The sequence below is a fragment of the Lontra canadensis genome, unplaced genomic scaffold (assembly GCF_010015895.1).
Source record: "Lontra canadensis isolate GAN:19392208 unplaced genomic scaffold, GSC_riverotter_1.0 scaffold2, whole genome shotgun sequence".
Lineage (NCBI taxonomy): Eukaryota > Metazoa > Chordata > Mammalia > Carnivora > Mustelidae > Lontra > Lontra canadensis.
In genome coordinates, this window is record NW_022630996.1 from 39888276 (window position 1) to 39911501 (window position 23226).

At 41.5% G+C, this 23226-nt stretch overlaps 1 protein-coding gene across 3 annotated transcripts in view; it reads right to left on the minus strand.

The window, feature by feature from the left end:
• The window catches only part of CREB5 (cAMP responsive element binding protein 5), a 398292-nt gene that overhangs the window by 11633 nt on the left and 363433 nt on the right, over nucleotides 1–23226 (minus strand). For all 3 annotated transcript variants that reach the window (XM_032872500.1, XM_032872489.1, XM_032872511.1), the window contains one exon: nucleotides 3162–3485. In XM_032872500.1, the coding sequence (XP_032728391.1) occupies nucleotides 3162–3485 (324 nt within the window). The remainder of the gene's footprint in view (nucleotides 1–3161; nucleotides 3486–23226) is intronic.

The window sequence follows — 23226 nt, forward strand, 5'->3', positions numbered from 1 at the left end:
GTTTTGGAGACTCCTGCCCATACAGCTTTATGTCCCTTCATAAGGCCGACACATAGCACTGAGCGAAATTTCCACGACCGATTCTTTACGTGTCTAGGCACCTAATGCCTTCCCTAATGCACCACACGCCTTTCCCCTTTCTTCGCTCTCAATAAAGGGTGGCTTTTTTTTTTCCTTCTCATTTCTCAGTCACTCAGACTTATGGCTGTAATATCTATAAAGTTGTTTTATAAGAGACATTTAACCTACAGAAATAGCCAACAACAACAAAAAAGTGTTTAAAAGAAAGCGCAGCAACCTTTCCTACCACATTCTAATTCTGTGATTGAAATCAATCAGAATGATTGTAATTGTACTAATCATGGCTACTAGTTGACACCAGCTGACTGAAAGTGATATATTTTAATCTTAAACTCTATCAAAGCAAATATGACTCACTGTAGAAGAATCAGGCTCAGGACTGAAGTTGGACTGCATCTTGGTCATTTTATTTAAACCAGAGACATTTTCTAAAATTGCTTATTGGTGATTCCTTTCCTCCCTATCACAGAGAAATAACACAATGAATTAACCGTTGAAGGTCTTACTCACCAGAGTGGCTGGTGAAGATGTAATCCTTGTTACTGGCAAAGGGATAGCACTTGTCATTTCAGGTGCTAGGTGCTGAGCTAATGACCTCAAAGCAAAGCATTAGAAAGGAACCTGCAAACTTGGCTATTTTTGCCTATACATTTCGAGAATTCGTGATGTCTAATTGTCGGCACTGGACAAGATTCTTAAGTAGGCAAAACTGGGTGTGGCTCTCCACTGCCAAGTCCTCACATTTGATACTGTATTCTCCCACTCCAACTTTAACCAACCTCTATCTCTGACACTTGTCCTGTGCCTTTTCCCAACAGGGTAAGTTATGTGATGGTTATAGGCTCAGTCCAGGTTCAGGTTTCAAAGTGGAGTTTGGATAAGAGGAATTTCTAGTGACTGAGGAGTGGCACCAGGACTCAGAAAGCACATCTGTACATGCAAGAGAATCCTAAGCAGCCAGGAGGAAGTGCAAATGCAACCCTAAGACCAGAATTTATGCCCTTGGTAATTATCGTTACTTATTTTTAAAATAGAATTCTGTTGGCATAGAGGCTCTGAAGTTTTGATTAAAAAATAACAATTTGTTATTTCATAAAGACAAATTTATTCCAAGTCCTATTAGAATCTCACAGTCGGGAGGGCCTTAATAAACTTCTGTTCCTAATGCTTTAATCATCGTACGCTTAAGCAATATGACAAGATCTCTAATCAGCCAAGTTCATACAATTTAAGAGTGGCATTTTGAGTACTGTCTGAATGATCTTGTTCAAATTTTAACAAGAGTAACCTGTATTCTTTCTCTTTAGTATGGGATTAAAAAGCAACTGTTTGTGCAGCTAATTATAATAGCAATTAACTAATTACATATACAATTGGCCGCTTACTGACTTGAAATGGAGGGCAATTGGCTAATTGGTAATTAGCTAATGAATGGCTTTTATATTCAACTAACGGTTAAACTTGTCCGTGAAGTAACTAGCTGACAAGGCAACCAAAGCTTGATGTTATCCTTTTCCTTAAAAAAAAAAAAGTACACATGTGAATTTATCTGCCTATCTTTGCACTTCTAGTTTTCTCTGTCCCTTCTAAAGGTCTCCATGTCCTACTATGACATTTGACTAAAAAGGTGCTTCGGGTGGCATTTTATTGATGAACCACTTGCTAAACATCTATCATATTACTTCAGTTTGGAAATTAATCTTGCCTAACATATATTGATTCCTGTGTCAGGGGCTTTACAAACATTCTCTTAATACTCCTAAAAGTCTATGAGTTTTGTCTGCCATTACCCCATTTTGCAAATGGACCATGGAAGCTCAGGGAGTTAGCTGACTGACCATAGTCACATAGCAAGTAAGGTGGGAAAAGAATTTACAGATTTCTCACTCCAAAGCCTGCACTCTTCCTCGCTATATAGAACTCCTCTAACTACCTTTGCAAAAGTCAGCTGACCTAATGAACAAGCTTATCTATTGAACAGATCAGAGAGTACTTGTGAATGACCCATTTTGTGGGTGGCCGTCCAAGTTTGGTGTGTAATAAAGGAGAGGGTTCTAAAGGTCCCAAACTACCTTGGGTGAGGTCTGGAGGCAGACGATGGAAGAGATGGTGAATAAGTGTTATTTGGCGATTCCAAGCTCCCAACACCACTCTGACCCAACTGGTTGGAACCTGGCAGTGTGGAATGGGTGGAGGGGACTGACAAAGGTCATCCTGCTTGAAGATCCAAAGTATCTAGGGCCAGTCCTAGACATGCCCTTCCTCCACTTACTAAAACTTACTCGGATACACGGACCCGCCTCTCTTCTTGGGCTGGGTGACATAACGTCTGCCTGGTCCCCCAACCCTCTTTCAGTTGCGTCTAAATGCTGGCTTTCTTTCTAGCCACTTCTGGTGACTCTCCAGCCCTGGGATTTGCTAGAACCAATCATCTATCTTCTACAGAGTTTGGCTCTCTGTCGGCTCCCTCCAACGCATTTCACACTAGGTGGCATGAGTCACCTCTCTTCCTCATTTACCCAGCACCTTATGCCCTATCATCCATCACCCAGCTTCTTTGTCTGCCTAGAACTGTTGTTCTTTGGCTTTTTAGCATTTGGTTTTATCCAGAAGACTGTCCATTGTATTTAACTTCCATTTTAGAGGCGTCAAATTGAGTTTTTACATTAAAAAGCACTGCAGTTAAAAACATGGCTAGGATTAACTTATTTTCCTCATTCTTTATTCACATCTTTCTTCAGATGCTTCAGTTTTTCCTAATCCTTCCATCAGTATTACTTTTTTTAGAGTTACCTTTGTAACTCACTGCAAAAACAAAAACAAAACCAAAAAACCGATTTTGGAGAACTTGAAGCTTACATTTGCCCCCAGGGACTAGAACTGGTATTTACCATATTATTTCTAGAAACTAGGATCTGGGAGGGCCTTCCAGGTCATCACTACCTCCTAAGAAAGAACAGCGCTCCTGCAAGTGTCAGACAGAACACCCAAGCTAGTCAAACCAGCTTGCTGCCAAAGGGCCCCGCATCAGAGCTCGCACTGATAACAACAAGAGGGAAAGAGATCATAAAAGGCTCTACCTGTGCTTGGTTGCCGGAGTGCAGGGGCGGGTGTGGCGAGGTCTGGTGATGTGCAGGGTGCGCGTGAAGGTGGGAGTGGGAGTGATGATGTGGGTGGTTCTGCTGGTGATGGGGTTGAGGGTGAGGGTGGTGGGCTGGGTGCTGGTGCTGGTGTGGGTACGGGTGGTGGGCTGGCAGTGTCTGGTGCTGATGCGGGTGTGAGTGCATGTGATGGTGTGGCGTCTGGTCCTGCCGGGAGCCCATCATTTCCATCATGTGTCCCATGGTGTTCATATTCCCATTGGACATGGCAGCAGGGTGGTGAGTCAACGCGGCCTTCAACCTCTGAAACAGAACAGAACAAGAGGGGACAACTGAGGTCAGTCGTGTACAGAAGATTGACCTTGAATCAAAAGGGTGCCTGTTTTCAATTCCATGTTATGGTGCTCCTGCTAGTAACAATAATGCTCACACTTGTTTACTGGTTGGTGGTATGACTTTTATATTATATTTTAATAATATATGTATATTTATAATATATAATAACATATATTATATATTATAAAATATAAATATATTTTATATTTTCATCTATATTTTAGTAGGTAGGGGGGTCAATGTCCGCTGGAAAGGTTAATTCAGCTGTCACAGCAGATAAGCAGGACACCCTGTCAAGATTTAGACAGTCTACTAAAGGGTATTTCATACTAATTTCCTACTATCGATTATCATCATATCCTATCAGCAGCTGAATATAAGCATAAACCAAATAAAACCATTTAATGTGATAACGCCACTGAACAAACGGCTCATCTGATACAGCACTGTATTTTGTAAGGTCACAAGAATGAAAGACTTCTTCCTCTCAAAAGACTTCTTGAGTACAAAGAGGAAATAACTTCAAATTTCAGAATACAGGGATAGTACTGATGTTATTTTGGGCTTTAAATTAGATTCATGATCTATAACTTTTGGAGGCAGTAGGTAGGTCTTCTCCATTTGTTATCATGAGACCTCTCAAAGTCTTACCTGATAACCTAATTTTTCTCATGCAGTAACTTCTTACTTTGGGAAGGAAATGAGGGACATGGAAAGATTTGGAGGATTGCATTCTAGAGCTTCTTTGATGGCCATATCATTGGGCATATTTCTAACCCGACAGCATTATCCATTAACAAGCACACAGACGTGCACACAAATGACTTCTACCTGAATCTAAAGTTGGGATCAGCAAACCTTTTCTAGAAAAAGTCAGATAGTAAATATTTTTACCATGGCACGCCTTATGCTCTCTGTCACAATTACTGAATTCTGCTCTTTTGGGGCAAAAGCAGCTGTAGACAGTGTGTAAATGAATGAGCATGCTGTATTCTAACACAACTTTATTCAGGGACAGGAAGTTTGAATCCCATATAATTTCCACATGACATGAAATGCTATTCTACTTTTGATTTTTCATCACTTAAAAATGTAAAAACCATTTTTAGCTCAGACGCTTTGCAAAATTAGGCAGCGGGCCAGATTTGGCCCATGGGCCATAGTTTGTTGGCCCCAATTTAAAGAATCAGTTGGTAATCAGCTTAGTCACAGTTTCTTCAAAATTGCCTTTTCTTGTACACAGGCAATTATCATCATATCCTGAGGGGCACAATGTGCTAAGTACTGTATAATACAGTTATTCCTTGGAAACATATCTTCTACAGTGATGTTAGTCTGGTTGGCAAGCTCACGCTGGCTCCATGAAATATTTGCTAGGGGACTCAAAGTTCTCTCCAGATTTGTATTCTTATCTAATTAACGACAGTGGTGTACGATCACTGCAGAAAGGAAGAGTTGTATCTAAATGAGGGTCAAAGCAACCATGCTCCAGCCTGTATAATATTAATGATTCTCAACTGGGTAGAGTAAGCTATTGATGAATACCAACTGAATTCAAAAAAATCTTTAGTTAAACACAAAGAACCTCCATGTGTGTGTTTTTTAAGACTTCATTTATTTACTTGAGAGACAGAGAGAGGCAGAGATAGTGAGAGAAAAAGCACAAGTGGGGAATAGAGGGAGAAGCAGGCTCCCCACTGAGGAGGGAGCCCAAAGCAGGACTGGATCCCAGGACCCTGGGATCATGATCCAAGTCAAAAGCAGATGCATAACCAACTGAGCCACCCAGGCGCCCCAAGAACCTCCACTTATAAAAGAAAAATAAAAGGGAGGGTAGTATGTGACAGACTTTATCCTAATATTAGCTAATCATTGAAAACGTTCCCTACATCCAGATTCAGTGACCAGTAAGCCTACTTGCTTCCTCTTTCATGAGTATCAGCTCCTGACCTGCATCGTAGCAATCCTGAAGAAGTTAAGCTTCCTGAATCCCTGGGAAAGATTAGACGCTGGGTATTGTGTTTATTGCTACACAGAAAAGTGAACTCCCACTCCTCAACTCCAGTTTTTGAAATGATTTCATTATTTTTACAAAAATGCTTGTTACAAAAATGTAAGCAATGGTTGAAAGTAAAGCCAGCAACCAATGAACCAAACGCACTGTTTATATTTGGGGGCTGAATGGCATTTTCCTACATGCATATGCAGAGGTGGAGGAACGAGGAGAATAATTTCATCACAGGGGGACAGTAATAGCATGGAACTTAGCTTCTTCTTTGAATATAACATAAGCAAAAGAAGTAAATAAAATAAAATGAATTGTTGGACTTTAGATATGTGCTTCTTGAGCCCAAGAAAAGTTTCCAAATGAGATCTCCAAACTTAAGGGTGAAGAAAATTATGGACAAGATTATAATGAAATCACTGTTGTTGTTTTTTTTGTTTTTTTTGAAATTGGGTAGTGTTGATAAATTTTCTCAACTATTTTTTGCAGTTTCATTATTATGAAAACATATAGCTATGTAGTAAAAAAAAAAATCAACTATTATAAGAATATGGGGTGAAAGACTAAAGGCACCTGCCTACTCTTTTCCTGCTAAACACCAATTCCAAGTAATTTGCCTTTGTTCTCCTTAACAATAGATCTTCGACACCTTTCTATATGAGTAAAACCAGCGAATAACCATGGCTGGCATTACTCAAGCACTTGCCACACGCCACTCCTCAGTCTCCCCTAATCCTTAGAACAATCCTGCAAGGCTAAAAGAGAGACTAAGCCACCTGCCCAAGCTCACACAACACTAGAGAGATCTGTAGAGGCATGCTACCTCCACAGCCTATTCTCTAAACCAAGAAAGAAGGTGCCAGAAGGCACACCATGCACACTTGCCAAAAACAGTTATGAACTATTTTATGCCACCTCCTCATCATCCAAAGAAAGGCAGAAAGAAGAGATAGGTCTATGATAAAATGAAAAGACAAGATGCCATTACTGCGTGGTCCAGTGCATGGTTACTCAAACACACAATGAAGATCCAGATACACTCTTTCTGAAACTTGGCAGACAGAAGCGTGAATATAAGAATTTCCAGGAAGCTCCAGTGCAGCAAAGGATCCTGGGCTTATGGGGATCACCTCCTCTGTTATATTTGTGAAGAATGGATACTTGTATTTCCCCCCTCCCACTCACCCTCCCCCAACTCTTCTTTCTGTCCCTTCTTTCTGTCCCCACTTCCTCCTCACCTTTGGGTTTATGACCCTTTTGTCTTTCTAATGTTCAGGAGATAATATGGCGTATGCACAGACACTGAGGGGTGTGGCCCTGCCTTCCCATCAGCCCTTGCTCTTCCCACGCAGTCCCACAGGACTTTGCATCTGATAGTCTTCTTGCCTGAAATGTTCTTTCCCTTTCTTCATTTTATTTTTATGTTTTAGAAGAATTGTTTATTTTAGGGAGAAAGCGAGAGAGTACAGGTGAGTGGGGGGAGGGGCAGAGGGAGAGAATCTTTAAGCAGACTGCCCCGGCCCCGCCCTGCCCAGAGCCTCAGGCCGGGGCTCCCAACCCCGACCCATGAGATCACAACCTGAGACAAAACAAAGAGTCGGATGCTCAATGGACTGTGCCACCCAGGCCCCCCCTTCAGATATTTTATAGCTCTTAGCTCTTGGTTCCTTCTTAGTAAAATTCTCCCTGGTCTCCTGGTCAAAATCAATGCCTATTATTGCATAGTCCCAGTAGGCTCATATTCCTCTTCTAAGTTCAGTCTGTAGTTATGATTTTAATATGATTTTTAATTAATTAATATGATTATTCAATTCATATCCATCAACCATTCCAGACTGTAAGCTTCATGAGAGCAGGACCCACCTTGGATTTTGCGCAGCTGTTAAAGTGGCAGCTTTAGCACAGAGCCTAGTATGTAGTAGGCACTAAATTCATAGTTTGGTAATGAAAGTAAAGATGAACGAAGAATAGATGAATGAATGAATGAATAAAAGAAACTTCTGAGGCTCATGAGGATGCGGCATTTTCATCCTGGATCACTGCAGGTGCTATTTGTCTGGGAGGATGACTCCGTCAGTCAACCAAAGTCGGCAGAAAAGACTACAGAAGTCACGCAGGCAGACAGGCAGTAGAAGTACTGTCAAGAGAGCTTCCTGCTCCACACTTGGCCTGCCCTCCCAAAAATGGTAAAGGAAAAAATTAAACGTAAAGAAACAAAAGGAATGTGGCTTAACTTTCTCTTGATACCCTTTTCTGAAAAAGTGGTATGGAAAATTGAAAAGCTGTTTAGTCGTGGGTCACTATGTTATCCCTTCAATCCTACAAACAACTTTCTCACCTTAAATTAGGAGCAAATGGAGCCTGACCAATAAATGCTCTGCACCGGATCTTCATCTCAAATAATTAGCTTATCCTGATAAGGGAAATGACCTGATGGCCTCAAGTCCATTGTTGCATATTTCACGCCAAGACGATAATACTAATATGGCTTATAACATTCCATTTAACTCTTTATTCCCTCAACAAATATTGAGGGAGCTTCTACCATGTGCCAGGCACTGCGTTAGGCATGTTGTTATTTGCCACTCCCAGAAGGAAATGGAAGACAATAAAACCAAAGCTTTCTCAGCACTGGGGAGAAAACACACACACTTTGGCGAGGAAATGAAGATTTTCAAGCACCCCTTAGAGAACCTCAGGCCTTGGGGTTGAGCCCACCATCCGAGCACCAGCCTATGTTGTCTTTGAAGGAAAGCAGTGCCACTAAATGGTTATCGGGGCACTTCTGAAAGTCCTAAAGAACCTACTTGCTTCCCTGTATCCTCGTGCCAACATGAATCATTGCAGGGTAAATCACCACAGTATACCAAATAAAGAGATTTGTACCCCACTCTTTCAGGGATGATGAATGACCATTAAATGAGTCCAAGCTGTATTTTGCAGAATGGTTTTTCTTTTTGAAGCTGAACTGTGTCTTGTTTTAAATAACATTCTACCTAATGCCAAGAAATGGAAAGGGAGAGAGAGGAAAATTAATGAGCAAATAAACATATATTTTTCAGCTATAAAAACCAGGCTCTTACTGAGGTGTGGCTGCAAGAGAGAAAAAATGATTCTGTTTACTTTCTCTCATCCTCTACCACATCCATTTATTTGAGAGAGCAAATCAGGAGAGACAGCGAGAAGCCTGACACAGCTGGTTTCAGTCAATAAGGGTCATTTTCCTTCGGTCTGTGTATTTTACAAGATCCTTGTTCACTGTTCCTGATGGGAGAGTGGTGGGCCGGCTGCCCAGGATTGAGTCCTGTTCAGAAACCGGCTATGGACCTTGTCCCCGTCCCCAACCCTGGTTCTGCCCTGCCACAGGGGCTCGACCATGCCCCCCTGCCCCCACAAATCTCTGGCTCCGGGTGGCTGGCAGTGTTGCACACCTGGAGAAGCCCAGGTACACGAGCACGTCATTACCGCCACTGGTTGCCTGCATGTGGGCCTGCGTGAGCACACACGCACGTGACACACCCACCCACACCCACCACAGGCAATTTATCTCCCATTAACAACTCGCTCTTGCCAATTAGAAACATTTGTGGAACTGTAAAAACATTTCTCCTCCATCTTCAGCGCAGCCGATTGCTTATGTTTTACAGACTCTGAAAGCCAAGCCGAATTAAACATTATTTGAAATTCAGCTGTGTGGGGGTGGGGAAGGTTGGAACATTCTTTGGAGAAAGGTTTTCATTAAAAACGGCTGTTGGGTTTTGTTCCAGAAAAAAATGTGATAACATCAAAATGTAGTGTTGCGGAGTTGACCACAAGTAAGTGCCTATCTGTATAAAAAGGGCAAAATCCATATTCGTATTTCCTTTCGAACACAGGATAATTGCCATCAGCGGCCTCCCCAAGGTATTGCTCGAAATGTAATTTTTTTTCTTTCTCTTCCCCAAACATAACTAATCAGGTAGGACGGTCAACACAGGCTTCTGAATGGTCCACATGGTCACTGGAATGAGCCCGTGTGCCTTCACCAGAGGGGTACTTTGCAGTGTCAGTGACTTGTTCTAGGTGTCAAGGATTTCTGATTTTAAGTCTCTGAATTAGTAACAAACTAAAACAAAAACAACAACAGAATCAAAAAACAAAACCTGATATTTATCTACTGAATTTTATGACTATTACATGGCCAGGTGGGATCCCCAGTGCTTCCCAAACTTGAGGAGAGATAGGGATGGGCAGAAAGAGACCGGTCATATAATGCCACACACCAGGCACATAAACTTTGAGCTTTATTTTGCCAAGACAGAAATACTTCTTCTTCTTCTTCTTCTTCTTCTTCTTTTTTTTTTAAGATTTATTTATTTCAGAGAGAGAGAAAGAGTGAGTGCTAGCAGGGGGAGGGGCAGTGGGAGACAGAATCCCCAAGCAGACTCCCAGCTAAGTGCAGAGCCTGATATAAGGATCTGTGATCCACATCTGAGCTGAAATCAAGAGCCAGCCATTCAACTGACTGACCCACCCAGGTGCCCCTAGAAATAGTTTTAATGCTCAGATTCACACCTGGGCATCAAGATATCCATTGAAAAAGATCCTATAACTCTGATAGCATCATGGATCTTAAAATCCACATTTATTTCAGGATCATCGTTGAGATAATTAACTAAAATTATACCTGGATTAATTGCTTAGAATAAAATACCATTCTTTTCAAAACTTTCATAATGTAACTCAGTGGTTTATTTAGCTCTGATGGTTTCATAATTTAAGTATTGATCTGCTTTAGGTTTGGTTTGGAGAACAAGTTTCAAATAAGGCTACCAGGTTGGAAGGAGAGATGATTTGGGAAGGGCAAGATGTTATAAAGTCGAGAAGGAAAACATATTCATACTTTTTGTCATGTTGTCACTAAAAAATATTAACCCTAAAGATATTAGAGATAATGTAATTACTAAAAAAAAACAACACACAAATGTATTATAAATCAACAGTACACTGGAAAATGATGGAAGGATATTTCACAAATAAGAATGAGACCTCAGAAAAATAGAACTTCATCAGTTTTAATGAAAGCAAAGAAAAGATTTGGTGTTTGATTTCACTCTCCCATTTTCCACTTGTGGATATAACTTCTAAAATGAGGAAAAGCAGACCTAAGTGCTAGGTGATATGTTAAACTGTGGTGGTTAAAAAGCCAACCAAGCCCCAGAGAGAAATCTTAGCAATTTCCCTGCCAGCCTTTTTCCTATTAATATCCAAATCATATATCAATTACAGTCCTGCAAGAGCGAGCCTTTGAAGATTCTTATTAAATGAAGAAGTTAATGAAGGCACATTTATAGAATTATTTTATTTCGGATACCACTTCCCTGCATCTCTTTGACTAAGTGGCTGCCTTTTATAAATCAGCAGGACGGTGAGCATTTTAAGAGGCTGTACGTTTTAGTGAATTTCAGAACAAACTGATGTTCTGAGAGCTGGCGCTAGTGTTAATTCTGCTACAAGACAGCTTTCAGTCCTTTAGGTAAGTAAACCACTTTAGCTCTGCATGCCTTAATCTACCCAACAAATGAGGGCAGAATCCAGAGCTCCCAGTCCCATCAGAGGAAGAATCTGAGTTGAAGTCTCTGTGAGGTAGGAATCTGCTGGAGAAGTAAGTTGCATGGATGTCTAGAATAACAAAAGAAACTCATTGTTTCAGAGGATTTCAAAAGAAGAACAGACGCCTGGGAGTGAGAAGTCTTGGTTTCGAAGCATGGCTCCTCTACCTTGGGGAGTCACCCTGAGTTTCAAAGTCCTCCTCCAGGAAATTCATATACATCATGGGATAAGAAAACATATAAACCAGGCACCTGGGTGGCTCAGTCGGTTAAGCGTCTGCCTTCAGCTCAGGTCATGATCCCAGGGTCCTGGCATCGAGCCCCGCGGGGGGCTCCTTGCTCAGCGGGGAGTCTGTTTCTCTCTCTCCTTCTGCCCCTCCTCCCTGCTCATGCTCTCTCACATGCACATGTACACACACACACACACACACAAACTCTCTCTCTCTCTCTCAAATAAATCTTAAAAAAAAAAAATGTATAAACCATAAACCATAAGGACATACGGGATAATTAGTGGAACAGAGTGGAGTTGTCTTCTAGGTGGTACAACCAGCTTCTGATGAAAAATAACAAAATAAGATATTTAAAAATATTTTTTTCCTTAACATTAAACTATGTTTTACTCTCAACTTTAAAAATTCATAGTAAAGCATAATAGAATATTAATCACCTATGAAAAGGAATGAAGTACTGATACATGCTACAGCAAGGATGAATCTTAAAAACGTTATGTTTAATAAAAGAAACCAGACACAAAAAGTTGTATCTCATATGATTCAATTTAAACAAAATGCCTAGAATAGGTAAATCCACAGAGAGAAAACAGATAAGTGGTTGCCAGGGCTTGGGAGGAGGGGAGAATGAGGAGTGACTGCATAATGGGTACAGGGTTTTCTTTTGGGGCCAAGAGATTGTCCTGGAACTAGGTAAAGGTGGTGATTTCACAATATTTTGAATGTACTAAATGCTCCTGAAATGTACACTTTACAAGTGTACATTTACATGGTTATATGATTTTATATGACTAGGATGTCAATTAAATTATTTTAAAAATAAAGCAGAGCAAGAATCTCATCTTTTAACAAGGTGCCAATAGAAACTCTTGACTTGGTCTGAGAATTACTAATACCCACTTTGATGTCACCTTAAGTAAAACGCTGTATTGTGAATAATAAAAGGCAAAAAGATATTTTGCCCTAGAATGGCTACAGTCAATGCCAGATTTTTGTCTATGTCTCAGGGAATTTGACTCCTCTGCAAAGACATTGGCACCCTCTTTTCCCTACAGCTCTGTCATCTTCTAGCTGGCTTCAAACTAAAGAGAAAATGCAGAAGCCATAGCCACCAACTATGTATGGTTCAAAGCTGTTAGAGAGTATTAAATACAAAAAGAAACATTTTGGCAGACTGGCATCAAGGAGTCTAAAGAGAGAAATTGAACAGCTATCAGGGTAACATCTTCTGCTCGGTTAACAAAAACCAAACCAAACCAAACACACAAAACCCCAGTACTGTCCAAAGGCAAGTTAGTGGAATAACAGAGGGTGCAGGAATTCCGTGCAAATTTATAAAGCACCATTATGTAATGCACACGTCAAAATAGCTGATGTGACTTTCAGTTGCATCAATGAAACTAGACTGCAGAACATAATGTAAGAGAGTGAGAGTCCTGTCTGTTCACCCTCTGCAGGGGCCACGAAGTGCACCATACAAGCCCATGTCCCTGCATCCCTGCCCTCTCTTCCAAAGATCTCAGCATCATGTCTGATAGGTATTGGATTTTCTCCATATTCCAATTCTCTACTGGTGGACATACATGCAGTTACCATTCTTCCCTCTGTAATAACACTGCGATGAACATTCTTATATCCACACATCGTGGCGTGTTTACCTATTTTGAAAAAGTGTTCATTAAAAAAAATACAATGAATTGATCAATCCAGTTGGGTTTAGCTTCTGGGTAGAGGTGATAGTGATGATGGTGGTGGTAGTGTGTGTGTGTGTGTGTGTGCATGTGTACTCATGCAAGGAATGGGGGTTGGGGGTCTGTTAACGGAGAGCTAAGAGGAAAGCAAGTGGGGACACCTGTCAAGTATCAGCTCTAGTTAAAGAGCCTTTTTTTGGGTCTTATTTTCGTACTCGACCCATACCCCCATACCTAGGTGAGATATTGCCTTATTATAGTTTTAGGGTTCCTTGCTCCTTTCAGGTCACTGAGCTCCGTAAGCACTATGGGATGACCTTGGGTAAAACTTGGCTCTAGTAGATATTACAGCCTCCTGGCTGGTTTCCCTGGCAATTTTAAAGGTGCTGAATACACAGTGGGCTTAGAATAAATATTTGTTGATTGCCTGCCTGCCTGCCGCCTGCAAGTATCCAGGAGTAGTGCCTAACCATGGAATGTCTTTGAAGCACTGGCCTATAATTTTCTCCATAGAAAGAACACCTTCTGGTGGTGGTTGTGGGGAGAATAATGCCCTTTGTCTTGCTAGCAAACACTGCTCACCCCCAAAAACCCAGCACCTGCAAGCCTGGGTAATTTTAGGTGAGGGCTTATTTCCAGCTTTTATGGAAGAAGAAAGTTCTATTGGAAAAAAGTAATCCTTTGTTATTTTATTTTGGACGAGCTTTTAATCAGAAACATAGGCAGTAACATATGTTAGAAAAATATATATGAAACATAGAACTTTGCATTTGTAATTTGCTATGGAAAATCCATGCTAAGGGAACATTAAGTTTGGGATTTTAATTGCACAGGAGTCAAGAGAACTCAGAGTTCAAGTTCCCATGGAAAGCAAGCTTCACTCCACATATGCATCCCAGGACCCTTCCTGAGTGGGGTGACCTAATTATTTGGCAAAACGTGGTGCAATGAAGAGTGATAGAAAGGATTTCTCCTCACTGTGACACTTCCTATCATCCTAAGCAAGATGGACAGCGGTCAACACTTAGCTCCATAAATGTATCCTTTTTAACGTACAGCAATTCCTCGTGAGCCTCATGATGAACGATGTCACTGTAATGCCTGAGGAAGGAGGTCCAGATCTTGTGAATGTGCTGCTTGGGTAGAGGCGCCACTCAGCACCACATCCCCGGGGCCCTCCGGTGGACCCTGACCCACGACCTTCTGAGGACAGCTGTGTTGAGTGGGCACTGTCCCCCTCACCCGTGCTCTACTGCCAAAGGACATCTCTCAGTAATTCAGATACTTGAACTTCTGTTTCTGAAAGTCTAACTAGAAGGCCTCCTAGGGATTCAAAAGACTTTCTCGGACACACCTCTGCTCGTCCTGAAGAGACTTGTCCAAGAGAGCTGTTCCTCATTGTTGTCCTCTAGTTTCATTCCAGTTGTGGGAAGATGGCAAGATGTGCATTACTGTCTCTGTTAGAGACATAAGATGTCTGGCCAAGGGGACCACAAACTTATTATAATAAGAAGTCTCCAGGTGTTTCTCTCTAATTATGGGTAGTAGATTGTATGAAGTAAAAGGTGTCCTATCCCTTGGTATCTATATCCAAGTCCATCTAGCATGTTCTATATGTGTCCTGCGCTATCTTTCTCCTTGGTAAAATGGTAATGATATCTTCTGGTTCTCCAGGTCTTCTTTGCCTCCTGATCTGACCCCTGCCTGAGTTCTCTAAAGTGTGTTAACACTGAAATGGGAAGAAGGGAGGAGGGAGAGGAATTGTGGACAGTGTGGGTAGAGAGGGAGATTGTAATAAACTCTGATTCTTAAAGTGTTGCTTAACTTCCTTTTTAGGCTTTGCAAATGTTAGTGGTCCATAGTCAAATCAACTTGTGGTAGTTCCACTACACTGTTCAAGGAGAGTTCTAGGTCTGACTGTTAAAGATCTGGGTTATACAGTGGTCAACTCAGCAGCTCTTAGACCATACAACCGCACATCTCTAAACAGCACCCAGGCTCTGAGCACATCAAGAATGAAACAAGATGAAACCAGAGTGGGGGACAAACCATAAGAGGCCCTTAATCTCAGGAAACAACCTGAGGGTTGCTGGAGGGGAAGGGGTTGGATGGCTGGGTGATGGGCATTGGGGAGGGTATGTGTTGTGGTGAGTGCTGTGTGTTGTGTAAGACTGATGAATCACAGACCTGTACCCCTGAGAAAAATAATACATTATATGATTAAAAAAAAAAAAAAAGGATCCTTGCTGCCACCTATGAGCTGCCTGGTCCTGCTGAGCAGAGAGGACCTGGAGATCCCTGTCAAACTCAAAATAAAGACGCGTCATTGCTAACAAAAACTCTCACAGCACAATCTTTGGTGTTTTAGGCAAACCACACCAGGGTGAACAAAGCTGGGCTTGGGGAAGCCACAAAAAAACATCGACACCCTCCCCACCCCACCCCACCCCATGTGTTTACATTATAGGCAATTTCCAAGAGGAGCCATTTACAATTCCTGGAGAACCTGGCTACTGGTGTGTGTACAGAAAGTTAAGCGTAAGGAGAGTTTGTGAATTTTGCCCTGATGATGGTGCCCTGATGATGGTGAATTTTGAAGATGATGGTGCAGAGCACTGCACAAAAAGTAAGTAACAACTTGTTTCTGAACTGATGTGCATCCAAATGATGTTTGTTCTCACATGTATTTTTAAAATTCCATTAATAGGGGCGCCTGGGTGGCTCAGTGGGTTGGGGCCTCTGCCTTCGGCTTGGGTCATGATCTCAGGGTCCTGGGATTGAGCCCCACATCGGGCTCCCTGCTGAACGGGGAGCCTGCTTCCACCTCTCTCTCTGCCTGCCTCTCTGCCTACTTGTGATCTCTGTCAAGTAAATAAATAAAATCTTAAAAAAAATTCCATTAATAACCACATATTGGAAAAAAAAGAAAACAAACAAACAACAAAATAACCATGTATTGAAACATTTCCAGTATTCTATGCTGTTCTCTAGTTTTAGAGTTTTCTCTGAAGTTTTTCTTTTTTTGTTTCAGGAGGCCTGACCCACAGAGTACATGAATTGTTCGGCCCATTTTTGAGAGTGGAATCCCAGGCCCTTGAGAAGCTGCTTTTTTATCTCTTTGTTTCTATTGTCTCCCTGGTGTACAACTCAATGAACCAGAGATTTAAATCTATCATTTTACTGCCTGAACACAACTAATGAGGGTGCTGGGAAGGGGAATGTGGAACCACCTCTTTAAATCACATTGTTGGGGGCACCTGGGTGGTTCAGTCTGTTGAATGTCTGCCTTCAGCTCGGGTCATGATCCCAGGGTCCTAGGATTGAGCCCCATGTTGGGCTTCCTGCGGGAAGCTTGCTTCTCCCTCTCCTGCTTCCCCTGCTTGTGTTCTCTCTCCCTGTCCCTCTCTGTCAAATAAATAAATAAAATCTTAAAAAAAAAAATCACATTGTCACAACTGAGTACCATTCTGAAAATGCCAATTAGAAAGCTTTCTGGTGGATTAATTGAAAATGGCCTAATAATTTATCTTCTAACAAGTTTAAAATGCCATTTTCATGATCTGTCTTCTTTTTTGCTCAAGCAATTTCGTTTCTGGCTCCAAATTTCTCTTAAGCAACTGCTCACTAGGGGCTGACAGTACTATAGTAGCTTGCCCTAAGTCAGAACCTTCATTCCAGGGAGAGCAAAGCACTTTGCAGATAGTAAGCCTCTGCGGCAGGTAGCAAAGATCACTCCCCATGTTCTGGAGATACAGGAAATTCCAGTGAAGACATGTTAAGTCCCCTGCTGAGAAGGCAGTGCAGAGAAAAGGATTTTTGTTTTAAGATTATGTTATATTATTTTATTTTCTTGTAGATGTTAGAAGCTCTTTTTTAAAAATTTTAATTCCAGTATAGTTAACAGAGTGTTATATTAGTTTCAAGTGTACAATATAGTGATTCAACAATTCCATACATCACCCGGTGCTCATCATGACAAGTGCCCTCCTTAATCCCCATCACCTATCATCCCATCCCCCCACCCATCTCCCCTCTGGTAACCATCAAGAGCTTGTTTCTTTTTTTTCCCCCCTAAAGATTTTTTTTTTTTTTTTTAATTTGACAGAGATCACAAGTAGGCAGAGAAGCAGGCAAAGAGAGACAGGAGGAAACAGGCTCCCTGCTGAACAGAGAGCCCGATGCGGGGCTCAATCCCAGGGCCCTGGGATCATGACCTGAGCTGAAGGCAGAGGCTTTAAACCCACTGAGCCACCCACGCACCCCAAGAGCCTGTTTCTTGGAGGACTGGGGCTGCTCAGTCAATTACGCATCTGCCTTTTGCTCAGGTCATGATCTCAGGGTCCTGGGATCGAGCCCTGCATCAGGCTCTCTGTTCAGCGGGGAGCCTGCTTCTCCCTCCCTTGCTCTCCCTGCTTATGTTCTCTTTCTCTCTGTCAAATAAATAAATAAATAAAATCTTAAAAAAATAGTCTGTTTCTAGGCTTTTCTCTCTCTTTTTCCCCCTTGCTCGTTTGTTTTATTTCTTAAATTCCACATATGAGTGAAATCACACGCTATTTGTGTTTCTCTGATTGACTTATTTCACTTAGCATTATACTTTCTAGTTCTATCTATGTTGTTGCAAAAGGCAAGATTTCATTCTTTTTATGGCTGAATAATATTCCATTATATATATAATATATATATATTTTATATATGTATACATATATACATATTTTATATATAAAATATATAAAAATATATTTTATATATAAATATATACATATTTTACACACACACACACACACACACACACACACACACACACCCTACAACTTATTTATCCATTCACCTATCAATGGACACTTGGGCTGCTTCCATAATTTGGCTATTGTAAATAATGCTGCTATAAACACACTGGGATGCATGTATCCCTTTGAATTAGTGTTTTTGCCTTTTGGGGTATAAATAGAGAAGGGATTTGAACCTGATGCTCTTTGTGGTGCAACCTGACAGCTTGTCTGGTTAGAAGAAAGCTCACAGACAATAAACGGCTATGGTGGAGAAGTCAAGAAGGAAGGAAAGAAGCAAAAGGACAGAGAGAAGGGGAGAAGATGTATAGAAGAATAGAAAGAGGGGAAGGAAGTCAGCTTTACCTGGAACTGGGAAACATGCTCTACCCAAGGGCTCCAATATTTCTATTTATTAATTTACAATGATAAGGCAGAATAATTGTAAAAGAGAAGTGAATATGACATTGAGTCCAATGTCATGGAGTTCCAATGAACTCCAACATGGAGTTCCAATGAACTCCAACAAGTTCAATTCCCTTTTTTAGAGAAGTGTCCATTCCACTCTCGTTTCCAGATAAATTCATCACCAAAGGGTATTATCAAGTGGTTTCTTCTTTTCACCATGTGCTAGTAAGACAGTCTGGATTTGATGTGGCAGGTAAGGAAGAAATTGCATCTCATAGGGTTGTTTTTATATGGGTAACATCATATATAGACACTTTCCCACTTCTGCGAGGTTTTCAAACCATGCTTGGTTAACCAGAGGCTAACAAAATGGTTAACCAAATGTGTCAACCGCTAAGCCAAGTGGAAATAGTGATGGCATTTGAAGCACTGGAGAGTTGTTCTCCCATTTTTGGGACACATTCCACCCAGCATCCAGCCCAACTTTCAGAACGGTGTCATGTTTGAGGAGCAGGTTTGGGGCTGTCGTCTTCACACGAGTGAAGCCCAGCCGACCAGGGGAAGGGCCGTCTACATTTATAGCCTACTTCTCCTTCAGAGCACATGTTGCAGCTCTGGGTATGAATTGAGACATTTTCTCCAATGTGTCCACCGTAAGTGAGCTCACCAGTTCTGGTCTGACTAACTGATGGGACCAAGACCATCAAGTGAGAATCTTTTTAAAGTAGGAGGTAGGTTGTTTTTCTTGGTACCATTTCAGTGCCTGCTAGTTTTTCCTCTTTCTTTCTTTTCTTCTGCTCCAAAGTATCCTTTGATTTCCTTCCAAAACCCATTCACTACAGGAAGTATATCATTTTTAAGCTTCCTTGGTGGGACACCCAATATCATATACTTTGCCAAAGAGGACAACTGTCAATAGTCAAACACTAAACTTCTTAGAGTTGGGTAATGTTATTTAGAGGAGGGCTATTTTTTTTTAAAATGCACTGCATTAATTTGTATTATTTAGCAGTTCAAAATTCTTTTTAGAAGTAAGAGGAATATGTACTAAAATCCATCGTAAAAAAAAAAAGAAATAAATATTATACTCTTCTGTGACTGACCCCAACTATTTTTCCTAAGGAGAAAACAAGGCTTTAAATCAGAATCCAACAAAAGTAAATACATCTAGGGACACCTGGGTGGCTCAGTGGGTTAAAGCCTCTGCCTTCAGCTCAGGTCATGATCCCAGGGTCCTGGGGTTGAGCCCCACTTCGGGCTCTCTTCAGCGGGTAGCCTGCTTCCCCCTCTCTCTCTAACTCCCTCTTTAAAAAAAAAAAAAAAGTAGGTACATCTAATTGCTTTTGTTCATTCTTTCAAAATCTGAAATTCAATCTGGGCATACAACATTTCTCCGCTTGGTATTTTTGGATGGAAGAGTGGGGAGACACAGACAGAGGAAGAACGGATGGAAAAGGAACATGTCTTCATTTTTTCAATCTCTTTTTTCATCCCAGATTAAAAATTTTTCACTGGTCTTAGTTTTTCATTTAAAGATAGTGTATCACAGGACAAAAACCAGGAACCCTAGGAGTATGTATTCATGATTCATGCTGATTACACCAGTATTTATTATTATTTTAATCTTTTTTTAAAAAGATTTTATTTATTTATTTGACAGACAGAGATCACAAGTAGGCAGAGAGGCAGGCAGAGAGAGAGGGGGAAGCAGGCTTCCTGCTGAGCAAGAGCCTGATGCGGGGCTTGATCCCAGGACCTTGGGATCATGACCCGAGCCAAAGGCAGAACCTTTAACCCACTGAGCCACCAGATGCTTCTTTGAATCCTAATTTTGGACCTTGTTTCAGATGCAGAGATAGAAGCACTGTCTTCCATTCTACTGCCCTTGACTTGGTTTTTATCTCAGAATTCAGATCTTTGTAATTCAGTTGGTAATTAATTTTAAGTACATTATCAAAGAGTTACCACGACCTTTCACCTGGTCCTAATAAGGTGTGGTTTTTCCAAAGCACTGGCCATTTCAATTGAGTGAATGGATCTGTTGGTAAGATTGACCTATTTTAAAATGGAGACACCCCCCAATGAAGTGTAGTAAGGGGACTAGATGATAGGGTTGCAGCATCAGCCTACTTGATTTCCTTCTAAATGACGGTAACTACCTAGGTAAGAGGCAAACATTGCACGTTAAGCAAACTGTGATCATTTCAGAACTTCATGGTTACAAATATCATGAATCAGACATAACTCAGATTTAGATTTAACATTGTCCTGGGTTTCAAGGCTGGTTCAAAGAATACCTATAAAACATTAAGCATGCACGCAGACAAACTCAGTGTAGTACTCACGTCTCCAGCAACAGACATAGGAGGATTCTGTTTGTTTTGAAAAAATACGGTTGTCAGGACAACTGAGCGAGACATTTCAAATGCAATTTAAAGTCATACTCTTTAAGTACACTAGAAAAACAGCGAGGCTACCATTTTAGGGAGATTAACACGTCAGATGCACATCTGAGATTTCCACACCCTGGACTGCCAAAACAGATGCCAATTTAGGAATATGGAAGACTTCAAGTAATTGACTCGCTCACTCTTCTGTGCTCTTGGGGAGCGTGGGTGATGTACACAGCCGGGGCTCTGATGCACTAAGGCTGGCCATTAAATGTTCCATGACATTTTTTTTTTTTTTAACCAGAAGAAGTTTAACCTGGCTCCACTTCAGCTAGGGTAATGGCAGCCTCCCTCCCAAAGATTCCTTCTACCCTTCCAACTGGCAATCGCTTGCTTCATTTCCTCCTGTAGAATAAGGATCATGCAGAATGGCTGGCTGAGCACGGCGCAGCTCCTCATTCCACACTCGGCCGATGTTTGGAGGGAAGCGCTCATGCTTTCAACACAAATGTACTCAGCGTTTAGTCCGTACACAGTAAGAAATATAAAGACAAAGCCGATACTGTTCATTTCACCCCCCAAAAGCTTGAAATCTAGGAGATTGCATCGTCTGTGAGGTGCTATGACATTAAGGATTAAATGGGCTATTTCTAGTGAGGTTTTTTAGTTCAGGGTTAGAGTGAATTAAATAGAGATTGCTACTGCTCCGGGGCTGATCGACTTTCTTAAATTGCGGCGTATCAGATACATGTAGTTTCGCCTGGCCTACGCTGGGACTTTAGTTATGGTTGAAGCCAGTGGTTCTCAACCAAGGGTGATTTTGCCCTTGTCCCTGGCAATATCTGGCCATATCTGGAGACATTTTTGATTGTCACAACTTAGGAGGGAGGTGCTATGATGTCAAGTGGGTAGAGCCTAGGAGGCTGTTAAACATCCTATGCATGGGACAGTCCTTCACAACCAGGAACTATCTAGCCCCAAATGTCACTAATGCCAAGGTTGAGAAACCCTGCCTTAACCTGACCCCCGGGTTAATCAAACCATGACTAAATGGCACTTACCAGTTATCTGTCTTATTACTTTGAAGGGGACACTCCAAGACCGCTGTTGGATGGGTATTAAAATAGGCTTGCATCAGAATCCAAGTGAGTAACAAAATATCTTTTATGCAACATTTCTTCTTGGTCCTTAATGAAATTCATCACCTCCCTTTGGCTCATGAATAGTAGTGACAATCACAACACTGAGAATTTAGTTTTCTTAACCAGAGGCTCTGATAACTGGAAGAGTTCTGGAGCCCACCTGGACCCAACCATTAACATTTATTTATGAAGATAAATTTCACAGATTAAAAAGCTGAGGGTCCGAGAGATCAAAGGCCATTGCGAGCAGGTGACAGGTTCAAGGTTGAAGGCGAGCGAATTAGAGCCCATGCCTCCTGACCTGCAGTCCACGTCCTCCTCTGCTACCCTGGAGATGCATGTGGGCTCAGCTCCATCTTGAACATTAATAAGGAACAGAAATGACATCTGAAAATGTGAACTAATCCACGTGCTGTGTATTTTCCATGGCATTCAGTCAATGTGTTCTCAGGCTGGGCTACTTCTTGTCAGGAGCCACTGTGACACTGTTAGCCACTGTGCCACCAAGGAGCCCCGGGGGCAGAGTTTGTGAACCCAGAGGCATCTGAAGCTCCTCAGCTGGAGACAGGTGCTATCCTGGTAGGATCTGCCAACCTAGAAGGCAAGGGCAGCTCCTAAGACCTTTTGGGGAGTGTTACCAAGGGCATAACCATATTCTCCTTTACCAGCGGTGGCTGGGGGAACTTCTCTCAATTTTCTTCCTTGACTTCCTAAAATGATTATTGGATTGTTATTTTTACCTCTCAAACAATTCTAGCCCTGGGAAGGTCCTCAGAGGGAATTACATAAAGCTTCAGGCCTAATATTCTCTTCTTAAGTCATTTATTAGTTTTGCATATATCTGGATACAGCCTATACAGTGGGGAAAGAGACATATGCCCCATTTGTCTGCTGAAAAGCAGTTAAAAGTTAGCTCTGTATTACGTAGTGAATTTAATAGTTCTACTTTCAAATAATGAACCCCCAATCCAGAGATTCCAATGCACATTCTCATAAACCTTTTTAGTACATAGACTGGACATCTATTTAGTCAACAAAGGTGGGAGGGGGAGACTTCCCTCCAACCCCCATCCTACCTTCTGTTTATAGAGAATTTCAAGAGGGGCCTAGGAGATGGAAATCAAAGTATCTACAAGACTTTTCTTTACTTCCTTTCTCCTCTCATATCTGTAAAATAAATACAGAAACAATATTTAAGTTTGAATTTTCTGTTTTGTGTGGCTCATTTTCTGGGGGGAAAGGCATGTAAAATGGGTGGTCATGAAGTGTCATACAACTTGGCTATCTCCTCTGTCAGCCTCCTGACACTATCACTAAGATTCTCCTTGAAACAATCACCATCTGTCTCCTTATACTATTGATCTGCCTCATGACCAAGGAAATGAACAAAGCATGGGGCCAGAGTATGAGTGTGTACATGTGTGTGAGTGTGTGTATAAGATGGAGGAGAACAGGGGAGGGGGAAGGTACCATGGCATA